Raw genomic sequence first — 17,540 nt, 5'->3', positions numbered from 1 at the left:
AAAACTGAGGCTTGGTGGGTGAGAAGGGCAGCACCAGATTGGATCTCTGGTCCACCTGGCTCTGCCCAACTGCTGCTGGCTACCCTTCCTGAGGAGGACCAGGAGAGGAGGGGAGATCTGTGTGGGGCTGAGGTCACACTAACCATCCTCCTACCCAATCGTGTCACCATAGGGACAGCATGGACAGTGTGAAACAGAGCGCGGCCCTGTGCCTGCTACGGCTGTACAAGGCCTCACCTGACCTAGTGCCCATGGGCGAGTGGACGGCCCGTGTGGTGCACCTGCTCAATGACCAGCACATGGTGAGCCCCCTGCCTGGCACCTGGAGACTCCAGGCTGCTGGCTTCCAGAGCCACCCCCAGTAATTCACCCAAAGATCCTTCCACCGGACACCCATGGAAAATCCCAGGGACTGTCCACCCCTGCCCTGATTCCCACCTGGATGCCCAGGGCCCACCCCTGTCTCTGTCCATGCCTCTACTCAGGCACATTAGAGATCTTGGTCTAGTGTCCTTAGTACTTGTCACTAAGGACAAGTGACTAAGTCCCCGCAAGTGTCCAGAAACCCCCATATCCATCCCTGATACCCACCTGCCCCTGACTGCCCAGGGATCCTGCCCAGTGTCCCCATCACCCATCACCCACTCAGCCCTTGAGTCTCTGCTTTCAGGTCTACAGCCTGGACCCTTGTCCCCAGGCTGACCTCCAGCCCAGTAGCCCTGACTTGCCGCTTATCTGCCTCGGCAGGGTGTGGTCACGGCAGCTGTCAGCCTCATCACCTGCCTCTGCAAGAAGAACCCAGATGACTTCAAGACATGCATCTCCCTGGCAGTGTCCCGCCTGAGCCGGGTGGGTGTGGTCCCGTCGTGGGCTGCAGGAGGCCGGCCTGGCCATCTCTGTTCCCTGGAGCACCTCCCTGGTCCCCTCACTCTCCCAGAGAGGCAGCCCAGCACAGTGGTTACAAACTCAGCCTCTGAGCTAGGTTCATGCTGGTTCAGCCACTTCCTGGCTGTGTGGCCCTGGACAAGTGGCTTTACCTTTCTGGGCTTCACTTACCCCGTCTGTTCAATGGGAGACAGTACCAGTGCCCATCTCACAGTGTAGCTGCTGTGAGTCAGTCTATATAACATTAGTATGGGCCTGAGTATTGTGAGTGCCCAGGAGGTGAGAGTGGCTCTTCTAATATCCTCCCTTTTGCCCCACTATCTCATGCCTCTTCCTACTTTCCCTGCTGTTTCTCCTGACCCTCTTTCTCATATGTCTCCTTTCCTCTCCTTCCTTCTGCTCCTCTTACCACCTTCACCCCTGTCTTGGGAACATGGCCTGAGGCCGCCTGTGTGCCAGGCTCTGGGGACACAGATGAGTCAGACCCAAGCTCTACTGGAGCGCTCTGTCCTGTTGGCGGGAGGGGAAGGGGGGTGGGGATGTTGCAAGGCAGGCAGACCATCCCAGATTTTCCTAAAAGGGGTGATCTGTGCTGTCATGGAAGTAGTATAGGGCGTTATAGACCTGAAAAGAGGCACTTTAACCAGCCTGGAAGTCTAGGAAGGATTCCTGGGAAAGGTGATCCCCTAAATTGACACTTAGAGTGAATATAAACATTTCCTAGGCAGGTAAGAAGAGGCCTGGATTCTCAGGCCAAGAGAACAAACATACCAGCTCATTTGATCGCTTTGTCATCCATTCACCATACCCCTGAATACTCCCATATGCCAGGCTGGTCTGGGAGACCCAGACAGTGACACTGGAGGCCGGGCATATATGTGTTATCATGGCCGTGGCACAGGGCAGGGTGGGGATGATTCCTGGAAGAGGGATTTCCCACGCTGAGCAAGAGTTTGCCATAAGGAGAGAAAGTCCCACACTCTTTTACTAATTTTCCCACATCTTCCCTGAGCCTTTCTTACGTCTGATCTTGTCTTAGGCCTAGAATCTAGAAAAGAGGCAGAGCTGGTTCCTGCCCCTGAGCTGCTTCCAGTCCTGGGGCACAGCGACAAGGACACAAGTCCACAGTGAACTGGTGTGATCTATGATAACTGGAGGAACCCAGATCACTGTGAGGCTGCTGTTTGGATTAGGAGGCTCACTAAAGGGGATCAGATTGGCAGACTTCCTACTGGACAGCAGCATTACTGGAAAAGCCAGCGAGCCTTGGCTTAGGTCACTCACTGTGCCCCAGGCTTCCTCACTCCCCTCCCTGGGCCTCAGTTTTCTGCACCCCCTTGGGAAGATAGTGTTGCTCTGCCCTGCCCCTGTGCCATGCCCTTCCCTGTCCATTCCTCACCCCCTGTTCCGTCCCCAGATTGTGTCCTCGGCCTCCACCGACCTTCAGGACTACACCTACTACTTTGTCCCAGCACCCTGGCTCTCAGTGAAACTCCTGCGGCTGCTACAGTGCTACCCACCGCCAGGTACCACTGCCGCTGAGCCCATCCGGGTTGGGACCTGGGGCCTCTGATCTGGTGGTGGGACAGCGGGGGCCAGGGCCTGGGGTCTGTCAGGATTTCTTTGAGGCTGTAGGTATGGGGGAGGGCAGCTCAAAGAATCAAATAGGTCACTTGTGTTTTGTTGCTCCCCTGCTGTGGGGCCAGGATCCCTGTGAAGACATGCTTGTACTTGTGATCTAGCCCTGTAACATAGGGGCTTTTGTCACACCTATTTTGCAGGTGACAAAACTAAGGCTGGGGGAGGGGAGGTCCTTGGCCAGGGTCACCCAGCAGATGGAGGGGTGATTCTAGGCAATTCCAGGAGGTGCTGTTTGAATTAACATAGGTCTGTTAGACATTTTTGTGACCTTGTTGCTCAAGGCCATAGCCATGGTGTGGATGATGAGCCTCGTGTGAGCCAGGTCACACGCCAGGGGTGTCTGTGCCCTCCCAACAGAACTGGTGAAGGGGAGTCATCCCGGCAATATGCAAACAGGGAGGCTGAGGCTTGGAGAGGAGACCTTACCCTTCTAGGCCAAGGCAGTGACTTAAGAGGCAGAGCCTGACGCCACCATCTGGCTCCAAGTCCTTTGGACCTCTACCATATAGGCCATGGCTCACCCTGAGCTCCCATTTCCTCAGCTCCCCTGACCTCACAGAGCAATTTTGAGGGACCCCATGCTATGTGGTCAGCATGCAGCAGGTGATTGATAAGCTCGTTCCCTTTGGTTCACCCAGGGTACTGAGCACCCGCTGTAGCCAGGGACTGCTGTGTGGCCCTGAGTCTTCACAGCCAGCTGTGCACGAGCATGTGTGTGCACACATGTGTATATCTGTGAATGCATGATCAGGTGTGCAAGTCTGTGTGTGTCCACACGTCTGTGTGTGCAAACATACCAGAGTGTGCAGGCATATGCCAGTCAACTATAATAATGGAGGTGACACCAGAGGCCCCTTCCAGACTGTGAAAGCCAGTGTTGAATTTTGTTACATGGCCTTAGGGAAGCCTTGTTCCCCCTCTTGGCTCCTTTCTCATCCTGTAAGGAAGAGCTCAAGCCTCAGGCAGATCTCTAAGCTCACTTGCATCCCAGGAGCCCTGCCTCATCTTTTGGGGTGTGCCCAGAGCAGGCACCTCACTTCCTCTCACCCTCTGCGTTATAGGAATTGTAGCCATGGCCCCAAGCAAATGGTGCCGGGGAAGAGAGGCCATCCCCAATTTATCTACAAGAAATTTCTCTGATACTGTTATTATGAAAAATTTTTCCAATGTACAGACAGGTAGAGTACCCACCATCTAGACTTCACATTTTGTTGTGCACACGTGCTCTTACTTTGCTCTTTTTTTCCTGAAGTGTTTTTTTTTTTTTTTTAAGATTTTATTTATTCATTAGAGACACAGAGAGAGAGAGAGAGAGGCAGAGACATAGGCAGAGGGAGAAGCAGGCTCCCTGCAGGGAGCCCGATGCGGGACTCGATCCTGAGACCCCAGGATCATGCCCTGACCTGAAGGCAGACACTTAACTGCTGAGCCACCCAGGCGTCCCTTCCTAAAGTGTTTAAAAATCAGAGACATCATGATGGTTTTATCTTATATTTTGTGGCACATTTCTAAAAACTATAGGCATTTTTTTTCACAGCAGCAATTCTGTGGACACACTTGAAGAGCTAACAACAGCTCCCCAGTGGTCTCGACCCACTGTGGATTTTCTTAATTATCTCCGACATACAGTGTTCAAAATAAGATCCAATCAGGATGGAAGTGGGTTTTTTTTTTTTAATTTTTAAAAAGATTTGTTTACTTATTTTAGAGAGAGACAGAGAACGTGCAGGGAAGGAACAGGGGGAGAGAGAGAAAGAAAGACTCCCTGCTGAGTGTGGAGCCGGATGTGGGTCTCTATCTCACAACCCTGAGATCATGACCTGAGCTGAAATCAAGAATCGGATGCCCGAAAAAAAAAAAAGAATCGGATGCCCGATCAACTGAGTCACCCAGGCACCCCTTAAGATACAAGTATTGAAGGAGGCCTGGCTGGCTCAGTCAGTGGAGCATACTGCTCTTGACCTCAGGGTCATAAGTTTGATCCCCACATTGGGCATAGAGATTACTTAAAAATAAAAATTTTAAAAAGAAGAAGTAAAAGAAATATTGAATTTAATTATTTCCCATAAATTCCTGCCTTAATCTAGAAGGATTGCCTCTTTATTCTGTGACATTGACTTTCACCCCAACTTTTTATTATGAAAAATTTCAAACATAAAGATCACTTGCAAGAATAGCATAATGAGAGAGGCCCAGAGACCCAATGGAGACAGTTAATGCTGCTCTTTGTGCCCTTGTTGGCTTGCTCTCTCAAACACACACTTACTTGCTCACTTACTTGACAGAAATTGCAGACATCATAATGCCCCCACTCAAAAATACGTCTGCATGCATTTCAGGAGACCAAGAATGCTATGCAAAACCACAGTGCCCCTTGTCACACCTGAGAAGAATCAGGATCACTTCACAGCAGCATTTGCTGTCCAGGCACCATTCAAACCACCCCCATTGTCCACAGCTTTATTTGAATGGCTTGAACAAAATACAGTACGATCGAGAACCACAACTTAGATCTTATTATGTCTTTGTCTCTTTTGGGGGGTCTGGAATAGCCCTCCCAACCCCTACTACCTGTTTTTGAAGAAACCGGAAGAGTTTTGCGTTGTAAGGGTATCCCACATTCTGGATTTGGCTCAGAGCTGCCTGTTTCCTGTACCCCGAGAGCTGCCTGATATATTTGCGTGCAACATTTTTCCCTATGCACATGGTGTGACCTTGCATTCCACAGAATGGCAGTTGTTGGGATTTGTGTCAGCTCCTGGTTGGTGTGTGTGTGTCTGTCTCAGGCACTCAGATGGCTCCTCGAGGAGACCTCGGTTTCACAGCATCTCTGGGAAAGGTTTCTTTGCTCTATGAGAAACCTAAAGGGTATCAGTGTTGCAGACTGGGAAACTCACAGGGGTGGGAGTCAGCGCAGAGCAGGGCAACCATCGAGGTCTGGAGCGGTATCTTCCCTGATCACCTGGAGACCAAGGGTGAGTTTGAAGGAGCAGAGATCCCAGCCCGCACCCTTCCTGTGGAAGATGAGAGCCATGGGGTGGCCCCCTGTCCAGCCGATGGGCAGGGCCTACAGAGAGCTCATCCCGGGACATGCCCTCCATTTCTCCAGAGGATGCTGCTGTGAAGGGGCGGCTGGTGGAGTGTCTGGAGACCGTGCTCAACAAAGCCCAGGAGCCCCCCAAGTCCAAGAAGGTCCAGCACTCCAACGCCAAGAACGCTATCCTCTTTGAGACCATCAGCCTCATCATCCACTACGACAGGTGCCTGCCTGGGGCTGCTGGGGACCTGGACTCCTGCATCCTAGGAGATTGGGTCTGGGAATTGTGACTTCTAGGTGGGAGGGCAATGAGCTGTACACTGTTAGCTCACCAGATTGGGGCTGGACCCCTTCTGGAAAGCAGAATTCCTGACTCTCTTCATTTGGGCTCAACAGCCCAGATGTCTGGGTCACCAGGAGCAGTTATGACCAGGAGGAGGGCCAGAGTTAAGAGCCGGATCCTGAGGGTCCTGGAGGAGGCCCTGCTCACAGCCCCCTTCTCTGGTTCTTGCCGGCAGTGAGCCCAACCTCCTGGTGCGAGCCTGTAACCAGCTGGGCCAGTTCCTGCAGCACCGGGAGACCAACCTGCGCTACCTGGCCCTGGAGAGCATGTGCACGCTGGCCAGCTCCGAGTTCTCCCATGAGGCGGTCAAGACCCACATTGACACTGTCATCAACGCCCTCAAGGTACTGCACGTCGGAGCCTGCCCCAGGCCAGCCCCTGTACATTGGCCTGTATATCTCTCCCTCAGAGAGGTGCAGGGCTCAGAGGCCAGTGCAGAGCCTAGAACATACCCCACCTGCTCTCCTCCCTCAGACGGAGCGGGATGTCAGCGTGCGACAGCGGGCGGCTGACCTCCTCTATGCCATGTGTGATCGGAGCAATGCCAAGCAAATCGTGTCAGAAATGCTTAGGTACCTGGAGACAGCTGACTATGCCATCCGTGAAGAGATTGTAAGTTCTGGGAGGAGCTGGGCACTTGGACTCTTGTATCTGCAGGAGGAGGGGGCTGGGGGCCTGGACCCCTGGGTCTGAGGGTGGAGGGTCTTGGGACCTAGACTCCTGGGTCTGAGGGAGGGGGGGCTGGGGTTTCCAGATGGGAACAGTGGTGAGCCCAGACTTGATTATTCCACACTATGACGTGTGTGTGCACACACTCACACCTGTCCTCCCTCCCTGGCTGGCAGGTCCTGAAGGTGGCCATCCTGGCTGAGAAGTATGCAGTAGACTACAGCTGGTACGTGGATACTATCCTTAACCTCATCCGCATTGCGGGTGACTACGTGAGTGAGGAGGTATGGTACCGTGTGCTACAGATCGTCACCAACCGTGATGACGTCCAGGGCTACGCTGCCAAGACCGTCTTTGAGGTCAGCACCCCCACCTCACCCCCATAGTGGGGCAGTGAGGCAGAGTAAGGACAGCTAGGGTTGTGGGGCCAGCCACCCGTGGTCACCATCCTCCTCCCTTGTCCTCAGAGCAGCCCCCACCAAGGGACCTGGGGGCCAGGCCTGCACAGGCCACTGTGAGGGTTAGTGGGCCTTGGGGCAGCACCAATCCCCAGGTTTGGCAGTTTCCTACTCCCTCTGCCCCATTAAAGGGGGCCAGGTGGCACCTGATTTTACCACTTTGTGAGCAGGAGCCAGTCACTTAACCGATCTGGGCCTCAGTTTCCCCCATCTATTATCCCTGCCACAACATAGCATCATGAGTGTTCGGCAAGTTAATGGGCGTTGAGGGCCTCGCCCTGCTCCTGGCACCCCTGAGCAGTCCTAAGTCAGGACATGTTGCTCCTGTTATCCTCACCTGTCCTGTCCTGCCTCCAGGCGCTCCAGGCCCCAGCCTGCCACGAAAACATGGTGAAGGTTGGCGGCTACATCCTCGGGGAGTTTGGGAATCTGATTGCGGGGGACCCCCGCTCCAGGTGAGAGGGTGAATATGTGTACTTCTGAGGGGTCCAGGGCCGGTGGTGATGGGGCTCCCAGGGATCCTCTTGGCTTCTCACACAACCATGTGACTGCAGGAGAACCCAGCTCCCAGGAGCCTCTGGGACAGTGCATTGCAAAGGCCACTGCCCTGCATGGCCTCTTAGTGGGGGAGGGGCACTCCAGGAGGAGGCAGGGGAGCCACCTGCTGATGCCCCCCTGCCTCCCTGCACAGCCCCCCAGTGCAGTTCTCCCTGCTGCACTCCAAGTTCCACCTGTGCAGTGTGGCCACCCGGGCTCTGCTGCTGTCCACCTACATCAAGTTCATCAACCTCTTCCCGGAGACCAAGGCCACCATCCAGGGCGTGCTGCGCGCCGGCTCCCAGCTGCGCAACGCCGACGTGGAGCTGCAGCAGCGCGCTGTCGAGTATCTCACGCTCAGCTCGGTGGCCAGCACCGATGTCCTGGTCAGAACCACGGGCCCTTCCTCCACCCCTGTGCCTTGATTGCCCTCTCCTCTGCCATGGGGCTGTCCCTGACCCACGCTTGCCCTCTGCCCACGCAGGCCACAGTGCTGGAGGAGATGCCGCCCTTCCCGGAGCGAGAGTCGTCCATCCTGGCCAAGTTGAAACGCAAGAAGGGGCCTGGGGCCGGCAGCGCCCTGGATGACAGCCGGAGGGACCCCAGCAGCAATGACATCAATGGGGGCGTAGAGCCCACCCCTAGCACTGTGGTGAGTCCCCAGGGCTAGGCCCATGGGACTGGGTCCGCTGGCCACTACTCCTTTCTCACTTCTACCTGCACCTTCCTGCAGTCGACGCCCTCACCCTCCGCTGACCTCCTGGGGCTGCGGGCAGCCCCTCCCCCAGCCGCACCCCCAGCGACCTCGGGTGCAGGGAACCTCCTGGTGGACGTCTTCTCCGATGGCCCAGCTGCCCAACCCAGCTTGGGGCCCACCCCCGAGGAGGCCTTCCTCAGGTACCACCTGCCTGGGCCCTGGGCTGTCCCCTCACAGCCCCCACCCCCTCCCTGTCCCTGTGCCTCTGTCGCCGTGGCTGCCACTTCCTCTGGCCACTCTGGACTCTTGGCTGACCCTAGCCACCCTGTGTCGTCCTTCCCCATCACCATGTCTCAGCCTGCTCTTCCTTCTCTCTTTCCCTCTTCCCTCTTTCTCTTTCTCCGGCCCTCTGCTGCCTCTCTGGGATTGGCTGCCTGCCACGCCTGTCTTCTCTTGTCTGCTCTGGGATTGGATGGCCCAGCGAGCTGGAGCCGCCTGCCCCTGAGAGCCCCATGGCTTTGCTGGCTGACCCAGCTCCAGCTGCTGAGTAAGGGGTGGCCTCAGGGTTGGGGGGCAGATTTGTGTCCCCAGGGAGGGTTAGGGGGCTTCAAGCTCTTATCAAGGGGGTCCTGATGAGCTGCAGAGGCAAGGATTTGGAGGGGAATCAAAGTTGGGGTTCTCTGACAGGGGGCAGGGGTGGCAGCACACACCAGCATCCTAATCCCTTTAGAGGCAATCGCCAGCCTGCTTCTGGTGTTCTTTGGGGGAATCTGGGTATATGCATTCCGGGGTTCTGTCCTTTGAGGGGTTACTGTCTCCCACTTTTAGCTCCGGGTCTTCTCTAGCCCCCAACTTGTTCCCATCTCATTTGCTTTCCCCACCTGCAGCCCAGGTCCTGAGGACATCGGGCCACCCATCCCAGAAGCTGATGAGCTGCTGAATAAGTGAGTCATGGGAAAGATCAGGGAAGGAATGGGGACAGGTGGGGAGCACAGAGTGGGGCCTAGATAGGCCCCCTGGCATCCTGAGCTTCCCCACCACCCTCACCCAGGTTCGTTTGCAAGAACAATGGGGTCTTGTTTGAGAACCAGCTGTTGCAGATCGGAGTCAAGTCGGAGTTCCGGCAGAACTTAGGTGCGTCCAGAAGGGGGTGGTGTGGGGATGGGGTTTCCAGGACACTGGGGCTTGGGTGGTATCTGGAGAGGAGATTGAAGGAACTCAAACTGAGCCCTGCCTCTCCCCGCCCTCCGCAGGCCGCATGTATCTCTTCTATGGCAACAAGACATCGGTGCAGTTCCAGAACTTCTCACCCACTGTCGTCCACCCTGGAGACCTCCAGACTCATATCCTCCCGGCCTGGCCCAGCCCCCTTCCCCTCCCCCGGTCCTTCCAGGTCTGCCTTCCTGGCCACTGGGAAGCAGATGGACCCAGGTCCTGAGCCCTGGTCAGTCTTCTTACTTGAGATCCTGAGCATATGGTTACTTGATTCAGGGGTGGACCTCTCCCCACCCAGGACAGCCTGAGGACAGTGAAGTGATGGGATAAGTGTGCCTCAGTTTTTCCCTGTAAGGCCCCTTCCATGCCCTGACCTCATCCTCTATTGGGCTCCATACCCCTGATTCGAGTACCTCCCACACTCAAGAGCCAGGCCTGGCGGTCTTGGTGCTTGCTGATCAGGGTCTTCTGTGTGATCTGAACCAGTCACTTTGCCTCTTTGAGCCTTCCTATCTGAAGTATAGACCCTCTTCCTTCTCATAGCGTTGTTTTTGAAGGTCAATGTGGTTGGAAAACTCTAGAAGGGTGGCTGGCATAAAGGAAGGTGTAAGTCCTTTATCCTTTCTCTGATAGTGGTTTTCATGCCCATGAAATGACAGCAGCTAGGGTCCAAAGCTTTGAGGACTTTTTCAGCTCTTAGCTTCATTCAGTTGTCAGCATTTCCAGAGGCTCCCACAGGCTCAGCTCTGCACTGGGAATGGTGGGGGGCAGGGGCAGAGATGCATAAGACCCCATCCTTGCCAACCTGATGGTAGAGGTGATACTGCTGCTGCCATTTTTGGTGGCCTGACCATGCCAGACACACGAACAAGATGGGGCTGTGGTCAAGTAGCTTGCCTGTAGTCACTAAGGTGGTAAGATTTAGGATTCTAACTCAAGCCAGCCATCAGGGCCTCAGAAGGCTTCTGCCTTAGTACGCTGACGTGTGCCCCAATGGAGGTCACAGAGCCCATGGTGGAAGGCCGGAGTAGGACCCAGTGGGTGGCCAGAGGGCTCACTTGAGTTTGGGCCTTGTAGGCTGTGCCGGGGACGGCAGGGCCGGCCCCTCAGAGACCTGCAGGCTGGGGCTGTGGGGAAGGTTTGGAACCATTGGAGGTTCACGGCCTCTTCCTGGCTTCCTTGACCCCCGGCGGGCACAGCTAGCGGTGCAGACCAAGCGTGTGGCCGCACAGGTGGACGGCGGGGCGCAGGTACAGCAGGTGCTCAACATCGAGTGTCTGCGGGACTTCTTGACGCCCCCGCTCCTGTCCGTGCGCTTCCGGTGAGTGGGGCGGGGCAGGTGAGTGGTGCTGGGGTAGTGCCCAGCGGCTGAGCCGCGGAGGTCTCCTGGAGGCGGGGCGGGGGTCTGATGGAGCCTTCTTGGCCCCCTGCCAGGTATGGGGGCGCCCCCCAGTCCCTCACCCTGAAGCTCCCGGTGACCATCAACAAGTTCTTCCAGCCCACAGAAATGGCAGCCCAGGACTTTTTCCAGCGTTGGAAGCAGCTGAGCCTGTGAGCAGCAGGGGGGCGGGGCCGCAACGGGGGCGGAGCTGCAACAGGGGCAGGGCTACAGGGGGCTCCCCAGTACTGACCCGAACCTTCCCCACCCCCAGCCCCCAACAGGAGGCGCAGAAAATCTTCAAAGCCAACCACCCCATGGATGCAGAAGTCACTAAGGCCAAAGTGAGTGACCACTAAGCGAGACAGGAGAGGGGCCCCTGGACTCACACCCCAGTCCTGCCTCTCCCTAACTGGTCTTTGGGGAGGGGACCCCACTTTTCCATCCGGTTTCCCCCATCTGTAAAGTGGTGTAGTACAGTTCCCACTCGCAAGGGTTTTGGGGAGCTGGTTTGCCACTGCCTGGTGGCTACCAGATCTGGCCCCCTCTGACGGCTGCCCTTCTTCCCCAGCTCCTGGGGTTTGGCTCTGCTCTCCTGGACAATGTGGACCCCAACCCTGAGAACTTCGTGGGGGCTGGAATCATTCAGACTAAAGCCCTGCAGGTGGGCTGTCTGCTCCGGCTGGAGCCCAACGCCCAGGCTCAGGTGAGTGGTGGTCTAGGAGGTGGCCCTGAGGCTGACAAGTAACCCCTTGCCTCACTGTGCTCTTTTTTAATCACATCCCTGTGCTGTGTCCCTGTGTCCTCTGTCTACTGTCTGCCACTCCATTTCCTTTCCACTCTTCTGAGTTTCCTCCCCCCCCCCCCCTTTTGCTTTTATTCCTGCCTCCTCTCCCTTCCATCACTTTTATCCTTTGGCCCTTTTTTTCCTCTTCAATCTCTCTTGTGTCCTCCTCCCCTGGGTTCTCTGTCCCCTCTGCCTCCTCCCTGAGTCCCCACTGCCCTGTCCTCCACCCAGATGTACCGGCTGACCCTGCGCACCAGCAAGGAACCTGTCTCTCGTCACCTGTGTGAGCTGCTGGCCCAGCAGTTCTGAGCCCTGGACTCTGCCCCCGGGGATGTGGCCGGTGCCGGGCAGCCCCTAGGACTGAGGCAGCTTTGGTGGATGGGGCAGCGAGGGGACCTCCACTGGTGACAGGGAAGACCCCAGGGGTGGGGGGATGCCTGGGACCTTCCTCCGGCCTTTTGTATTTTTATTTTTGTTCATCTGCTGCTGTTTACATTCTGGGGGGTAAGGGGGAGACCCCTCCCTCCCTTTCCCCCTTAAGCACAGAGGGGAGAGGGGCCAGGGAAGTGGGCGCCTCCTCCCCTCCCACCCCACCCCATCGTAGCCCCTCCTGCCCTCTCCCCGTCCAGGGGCTGTGTATTATTGTGAGCGAATAAACAGAGAGATGCTAATAGCTGTGTCTGTGTTAAAGGCTCACACCCAGGGGTCAGAGGAGTGGGGTGAGGGCATGCAGAGTGTGGGTGGCCAAGCCCCGCAGCCCATGGGTAGGACTTTGGGGAGATAGCAGCAGCAGCAACCGCCGTGGCCCCAACTGCAGAGCCACCAGCCGCCATCCCGTGCCGGGCTCCTCGGGCCCGGACACCAGGTAGCAGGCTCTTGGCACCTGGGTCCTCTGGACTGCATCCTCCACCTTCTCCTCTGGTGCCCCCGGCTCTGGAGGAAGGACAGGAAGGGCCAAGGTGACCAGTGGGCCCAGAAAACTAGAATGCCAGCCTGCAGGAGCAACACCACACTTGAGCCTAAGTCTTGAGTCCTCATGGGTGAAGGCCTTATGGCTCCAGCTGGCTGGCAGTTGCGTGAAGAAAGACCTGGACCTTCTCCCCCTTCTTCCCAGCCAGCCCCCGTCCTCCACTTTCCTGGGGATGCTGTGTGCAGCCCTGAACAATCTGCTTAGCAATACAGATCACAGACACGCAGGTATGCTGACCAGGTGGCAGGCACTGGGCTCCAGGCACAGCCCTTGGAACCCTCCCACTTTACATGGGGAGGCAGGTGGGGGAGGTGGAGTCACAAACCCAGGAGGGGCCAGTCCTGTCCCTTCCTTCGTCTCCCTAGGGCCTTGGGGGTTCTAAGACAACTTTTCCTTCCTAATCTAGGCTCTGTGGAACACCTTCACCCTGAGGGGCATATTGTTGGCAAAGTCTATACTTGCAGCAGTACAATGGAGTGTGGACATGAGAACCAGGCTGACTGTGAATCATGGCTCCCTGCTGCTTACTAAGTGAGCCTCAGTTTCTTCATCTGTAGTATCAGAATGATGATATAGCGAGCCATCCCTCACCTGACCTATGATGATGAAGTGAGTCATTATGTATATAAGCACTTGGCGAGAGATTAAATCCCAGGGTTAACTGTTAGGCATTGCCCAGTAGATTGTGCGTTTCTAGGCTGGGACCTCCCTGCCCTCTGCATCAGTGTGGATGCCCCGTCCTCCCTGTGTGATCTGAGACTCAGTCCTAACATGTGCAAAGAGGGCACACTATCTGCCGCTGACCTGGTGGAAAGTGCGTGGCGGTGACCAAGGTGTAGAAAGAGCGCAGGAGGCGCCGACGCTGCTCAGGAGAAGGCTCTGGACCGGAAAAAGAGGGTGACAGATAGCCCCTCCTGGGCACAAGCCCCTCCCAGCCTCGTCCTCCTCAGTCACCTTGATCCCCAGAAGGTTCCACCGTGAAGAGGCAACGTTTCAGTTCCAGGTGGAGAAGCAGTAGCCTGTGAGAAAGGAGGTGGGGTCATGGCCAGGCCAGAGGGGATGAGGCCCCCCCAACCCACGCCCCCGTCCGAGCCCTACCCGAGGATGTCCACGTGCAGGGGGAAGCCAGCGGGCAGCGTTCGGGGTCCCAGCGGCACGCAGGCCCGCAGCAGGTCTAGCACTGGCTGCCACCAGCGGTCCAGAAGCTGAGGCCAGGCGGGTGGGTGAGGGCAGGGGCGGGTACTAGGGAGGGGGCGTGGCCAGGGAGAGGAGGGGCCCACGAAGATAGGGGAGCAGAGAGGACCAAGGAAAGGGCCAAGCCCGGAGGAACGGGATTCGAGAACGCAGACGGGAACGGGAATGGAACCGGGTCCAAGGAGGTGGGGCCTACTGGAGGGGCGGGGCCGGCGAGGGGTGGGCCCAGAGCAGATGGCGCCTGCAGGGCAAGGTGGGGGGAGAGGGGGTGGACTGGCGGGCCAAGGGCGTTAGAGGGGAAAAGCGGGGACATGGCGCAGACTGACCTGTGGATCCAGCTGGCTGAGGGGAGGGCGCGGCCCGCAGAGCAGACACAGCTCCAGGCCCGGCAGCAGCGTCAGGGTCAGAAGCCGGTGCGGGACCTGAAGCGGGGAGCCGCAAGGGGTGGCCGCAGCTCCGCCCCTCCCCACCGGAGCCCCGCCCCTCCCACTGGAGCCCCGCCTCCTCGCGTCCCACCTGTCCCCGACGCCCCGCCCCCCAACTCACCGTGGGACTCCCGTGCGGCAGGTACACCGGATAGTCGCGAGCGGCCTGAGGTGGCAGGGACCCCACCAGCCAGGGGAGCAACACAGCCTCCGGCGTCCCCAGCCGCCACCAGCTCTCTGTTGCTGCCACCACCCGGCCCGACACGACCAGGCAGCCAAAGGCCGTGCCCACCGCTTCGGTGAACCCAGCGAGGGCTTCCTGGGTGAGGAGACATGAGCAGGGGCGGGAATGACTTCGCAGGTGGGCGAGGAGTGTGAAGAGACCCACATACAATTCAGAGCTTGCCTAGTGGCATGCTCATGTGCCTCACCCTCCTTCACTTTCACATGCAAGTACAATCCCCAAGTCACACTAAATTAAACAGTAGGGTGGCTGCTCCCTAACATGACACGTGGTACTGAAGCAGAAAATCACAACAGACACAGGTGTGGTGTATTGAATCCTACTATGTCTCAAGAAGGTGCAATCAGCCACCTTCTCCTGCTTGGAGAGGTCAAATCACCTGCACCTAGTCACACCATGGGAGGCCTGCATGCCAGGGGAATCAAATAGAACCACATTTAAGGAAGCACAGATGGAAATTCACCAGCAAAAGGAACAGCATGTGCCAAAGCAAGGAAGTTGGGAAGCTGTTGGGATCGGGGGGACCCCTGAGGCAGCTGGGGGAAGGTGGATTGTGGAGTTAGCAGATGTCAGGGTGAGCACATTGGTGGGTTTCAGATTCCACAGGTCCTCAAACACGAGGCTGAGGCATCGGGAGCTTGTCCTGGGAGTGATGGAAGCCATGGGATGGCTGTGAGCTGGGGAGAGGTGGTGGGGTAAGCTCTTTGTGTAGAAAAACCCCTCTTAGGCCAAGTGGGGGTTAGAACAGAAGCCAAAAGGATGAGAAAAGGTTGAGGCAACGGTCCAGGGGTAAGAGGATGAGGACTGAGCCAGGGCCACAGTGACAGGTTTAAGGGTTCCCAGTGCATCCTCAGTACCTGCAGAAGAGACCCCTCTGGAGGAACCACGCAGTCCACACACTGGGTCAGATCCCCAATGAGCTCCGAGTCCCCCAGGAAACTGTCAATGAGGCGGTAACTGGCCTGGCAGGGGGGAAGGAGGGATGAGCTTAGGACCCAGGTGGACCCCAGATCTGCTGCCTCCCCTTCAGAAAACTAGCCCTGCTGAGCCCGGTTCTAGGGTCAAAAGACCAGGCTGCCCCAGGGGCTGCTGGGATCTGTAGTTCCAAATGTCAGTGATCTGGAATCCTAACTTCCATGCTCCTGTCCGGCAGCCTCACCCTCAACTCCTTCTTCAGTCTCTCTACGTTGCGGATATTGGTTAGTTCTTCAAGTCCTACAAGAAGAACCTAGAAGAACCAAATAAGAGAGGAGGGGCTGGGGATCTGGACTCCTGATGTGAGGGAGGACCATCCTGAGAGCTCAGATTTCTGGGTTTGGGGAAGAGGCCTGGGGAGTCTCACCATGGCCCCAAACACCATCTGGAGTAGTCTCTCCAGCCTCAGCTCCGAGGTGCCCTCCTCAGATGACAGAACAATGAGGGTGATGCTGTGAGAAAGGAAGGTGAGAAGGAAGAATGAGTCCAGGCCAAGGAAACAGGGCCATGAGGAGAGCAGAGTCTGCCCTTGCTCCTGGATGCTAGCTCCATCCTGTGCCAGCCAGCACAACCTGCTTCTCATACAGAGAAACTCAGGGGTCAGAGAGGGTAACTGGCTTGTGGAAGATTCCACAGTCAAGTAAACAGCTGGCCTTGGAGAGCTGGTAGGGCTAGGGGCTCAACAGGGGCCGTGGCCCAGGCCCTGTCCCTGCCCCCAGAGCTACCGCTTGGAGACCTGTCATGGAAGCTTTTCCACACCACGGTGGTGTCCTCCGTCCTTGCAGAACTCAGCTGCACCTCGAGATTCTGCCCAAACATGTGGACTCCATTGAGAGAACCGATGACAGAGAACGGGAGCTGGGGAAAGGTTGGGGACATCAGACAGGAGCCCCCAATCCCCTCCACCTTGAGACCCAAGTGTCCAGGGCCCCCGCCCCCTCCTCTTTCCGGATCCCCTGGCCCCACCTCTTCTGGGAACCAGGATTATTAGTCCATTCATTGCACCCTTGACTCTCTAAACTCAACTCTGAAACTTCTCCAGACCCTACTCCCTTGAAGACCCAGAGAGGACGTGCCTAGCCGCCTTCTATTTTGGAGATCCAGGCATCTAGGGCCCCACCTGCTGGCGGGCGGGGGCGCCGCCGCGGCTGCTTCTGCAGAACAAGGGGACTCCGCTGGAGGCCGCGAGGCAAAGTAGATGCACGGTGCCCTCCGTCCCTTCCTCGCCCATCTGGAACCCCCTCCAGTCCCCTCGTGGGGGCAGTCAGTGACCACTTTGGGGCATGACCGTAGTCACACTAAGTCGGGCTACCGGTCGGCCGTCCCAAGCTGCCAAAGGGCGAGATGGGGAGCTGATTGGAAGAGAAGTGGACTTCCCGCCTTCTTCATCCAACTCAAACCATCCCTAGGTCTTTATTCTAGCACCTCCCCCAAGCTGTTAGGTTCTCTTCCTCTTCAACCGGAAGTCAAATGCCCCTAACAAAGATGGCGCCCGTAGTTCTTGTAGACTTTCGTAATTTCTCTTTGAAATGGTTTGATTCCATTTATTTAAAAAGGAGAATGAAAAGCCCGGTTTTAAGGTAGTGACAGCGCCAAGGCGTTGTCTAGCAAGCATCAGGTAGGCTAGGATATCTCACTTTCTAAATTTATAAATAGCTGTGCTCCAAAGATGGTGGCGGCGCCGAGGCGTTGCCTAGCGACCACATTCCGTCTCAGACTGTAAGAGCCGTTCCCGGTTCAAAGATGGCCGCCTGTCGACTCGCCAGCAAAACCGAGAGAAATACCGTCTCCCCCTTCACCCTTGCGGATGGTTTGGTCCGGCCAACGTTGCCTAGTAACCACCAAAAGAGATGGTTGTTTTTGTTATTAGGAAAAAGAAAGATGAAATGCTTTATTTTCCAGAACCATAAAAATAAGAGTATTTCTGCAGTGAATTTATACATGTTGGTGCAGCATGCCGAACGTGAAAATGCTCCTCCCCCAAGTCCTTTCCCGAAACAAAAAGTTGACAGTTTAATACCGAGTATTCACAAATTTGGCAAATATGTTCACTGTGACAACGTTGCCTTCAAACTTTTTCTCATA

The 17,540-nt window shown here is 56.6% G+C and overlaps 2 protein-coding genes across 7 annotated transcripts in view; one reads left to right on the top strand and one right to left on the bottom strand.

The window, feature by feature from the left end:
• AP2A1 (adaptor related protein complex 2 subunit alpha 1) overlaps positions 1–13,284 on the top strand; it is a 33,476-nt gene extending 20,192 nt beyond the window's left edge. The window contains exons 5-25 of one of the 2 annotated variants that reach the window (XM_077844806.1): positions 173–302; positions 748–849; positions 2,303–2,411; positions 5,636–5,786; positions 6,082–6,250; positions 6,381–6,518; positions 6,752–6,934; positions 7,391–7,488; positions 7,725–7,956; positions 8,055–8,222; positions 8,304–8,467; positions 8,749–8,814; positions 9,155–9,211; positions 9,319–9,401; positions 9,521–9,611; positions 10,681–10,803; positions 10,917–11,033; positions 11,135–11,204; positions 11,432–11,566; positions 11,879–12,844; positions 13,024–13,284. In XM_077844806.1, coding sequence (XP_077700932.1) covers positions 173–302; positions 748–849; positions 2,303–2,411; positions 5,636–5,786; positions 6,082–6,250; positions 6,381–6,518; positions 6,752–6,934; positions 7,391–7,488; positions 7,725–7,956; positions 8,055–8,222; positions 8,304–8,467; positions 8,749–8,814; positions 9,155–9,211; positions 9,319–9,401; positions 9,521–9,611; positions 10,681–10,803; positions 10,917–11,033; positions 11,135–11,204; positions 11,432–11,566; positions 11,879–11,956 — 2,464 coding nt within the window. In that variant the 3' untranslated portion in view covers positions 11,957–12,844; positions 13,024–13,284. The remainder of the gene's footprint in view (positions 1–172; positions 303–747; positions 850–2,302; positions 2,412–5,635; positions 5,787–6,081; positions 6,251–6,380; positions 6,519–6,751; positions 6,935–7,390; positions 7,489–7,724; positions 7,957–8,054; positions 8,223–8,303; positions 8,468–8,748; positions 8,815–9,154; positions 9,212–9,318; positions 9,402–9,520; positions 9,612–10,680; positions 10,804–10,916; positions 11,034–11,134; positions 11,205–11,431; positions 11,567–11,878; positions 12,845–13,023) is intronic. The other variant, XM_077844813.1, reaches the window with a different exon arrangement.
• FUZ (fuzzy planar cell polarity protein) lies at positions 12,097–16,927 on the bottom strand. Of its 5 annotated transcripts, none has more exons than XM_077844847.1 (11): positions 16,576–16,917; positions 16,192–16,313; positions 15,823–15,907; positions 15,640–15,708; positions 15,338–15,442; positions 14,358–14,555; positions 14,138–14,233; positions 13,716–13,822; positions 13,572–13,636; positions 13,422–13,496; positions 12,313–12,580 (listed from the first exon to the last, which is right to left on the bottom strand). In XM_077844847.1, the coding sequence occupies exons 1-11, from the start codon at positions 16,684–16,686 to the stop codon at positions 12,354–12,356; spliced, it is 1,260 nt and encodes a 419-aa protein (XP_077700973.1). In that variant the 5' UTR covers positions 16,687–16,917; the 3' UTR covers positions 12,313–12,353. The 5 variants fall into 5 exon arrangements, with proteins under 5 accessions (XP_077700977.1, XP_077700973.1, XP_077701002.1 ...); XM_077844876.1 differs by having other exon boundaries at positions 16,532–16,663; XM_077844868.1 differs by lacking the exon at positions 13,422–13,496 and having other exon boundaries at positions 16,576–16,922.
• Between the last annotated feature and the right edge of the window lie 613 nt (positions 16,928–17,540).

The sequence above is a fragment of the Canis aureus genome, chromosome 1, assembly GCF_053574225.1.
Source record: "Canis aureus isolate CA01 chromosome 1, VMU_Caureus_v.1.0, whole genome shotgun sequence".
Lineage (NCBI taxonomy): Eukaryota > Metazoa > Chordata > Mammalia > Carnivora > Canidae > Canis > Canis aureus.
Note: the sequence above shows the minus strand (reverse complement) of the source record. Positions and strands in the feature narration are given on the sequence as shown.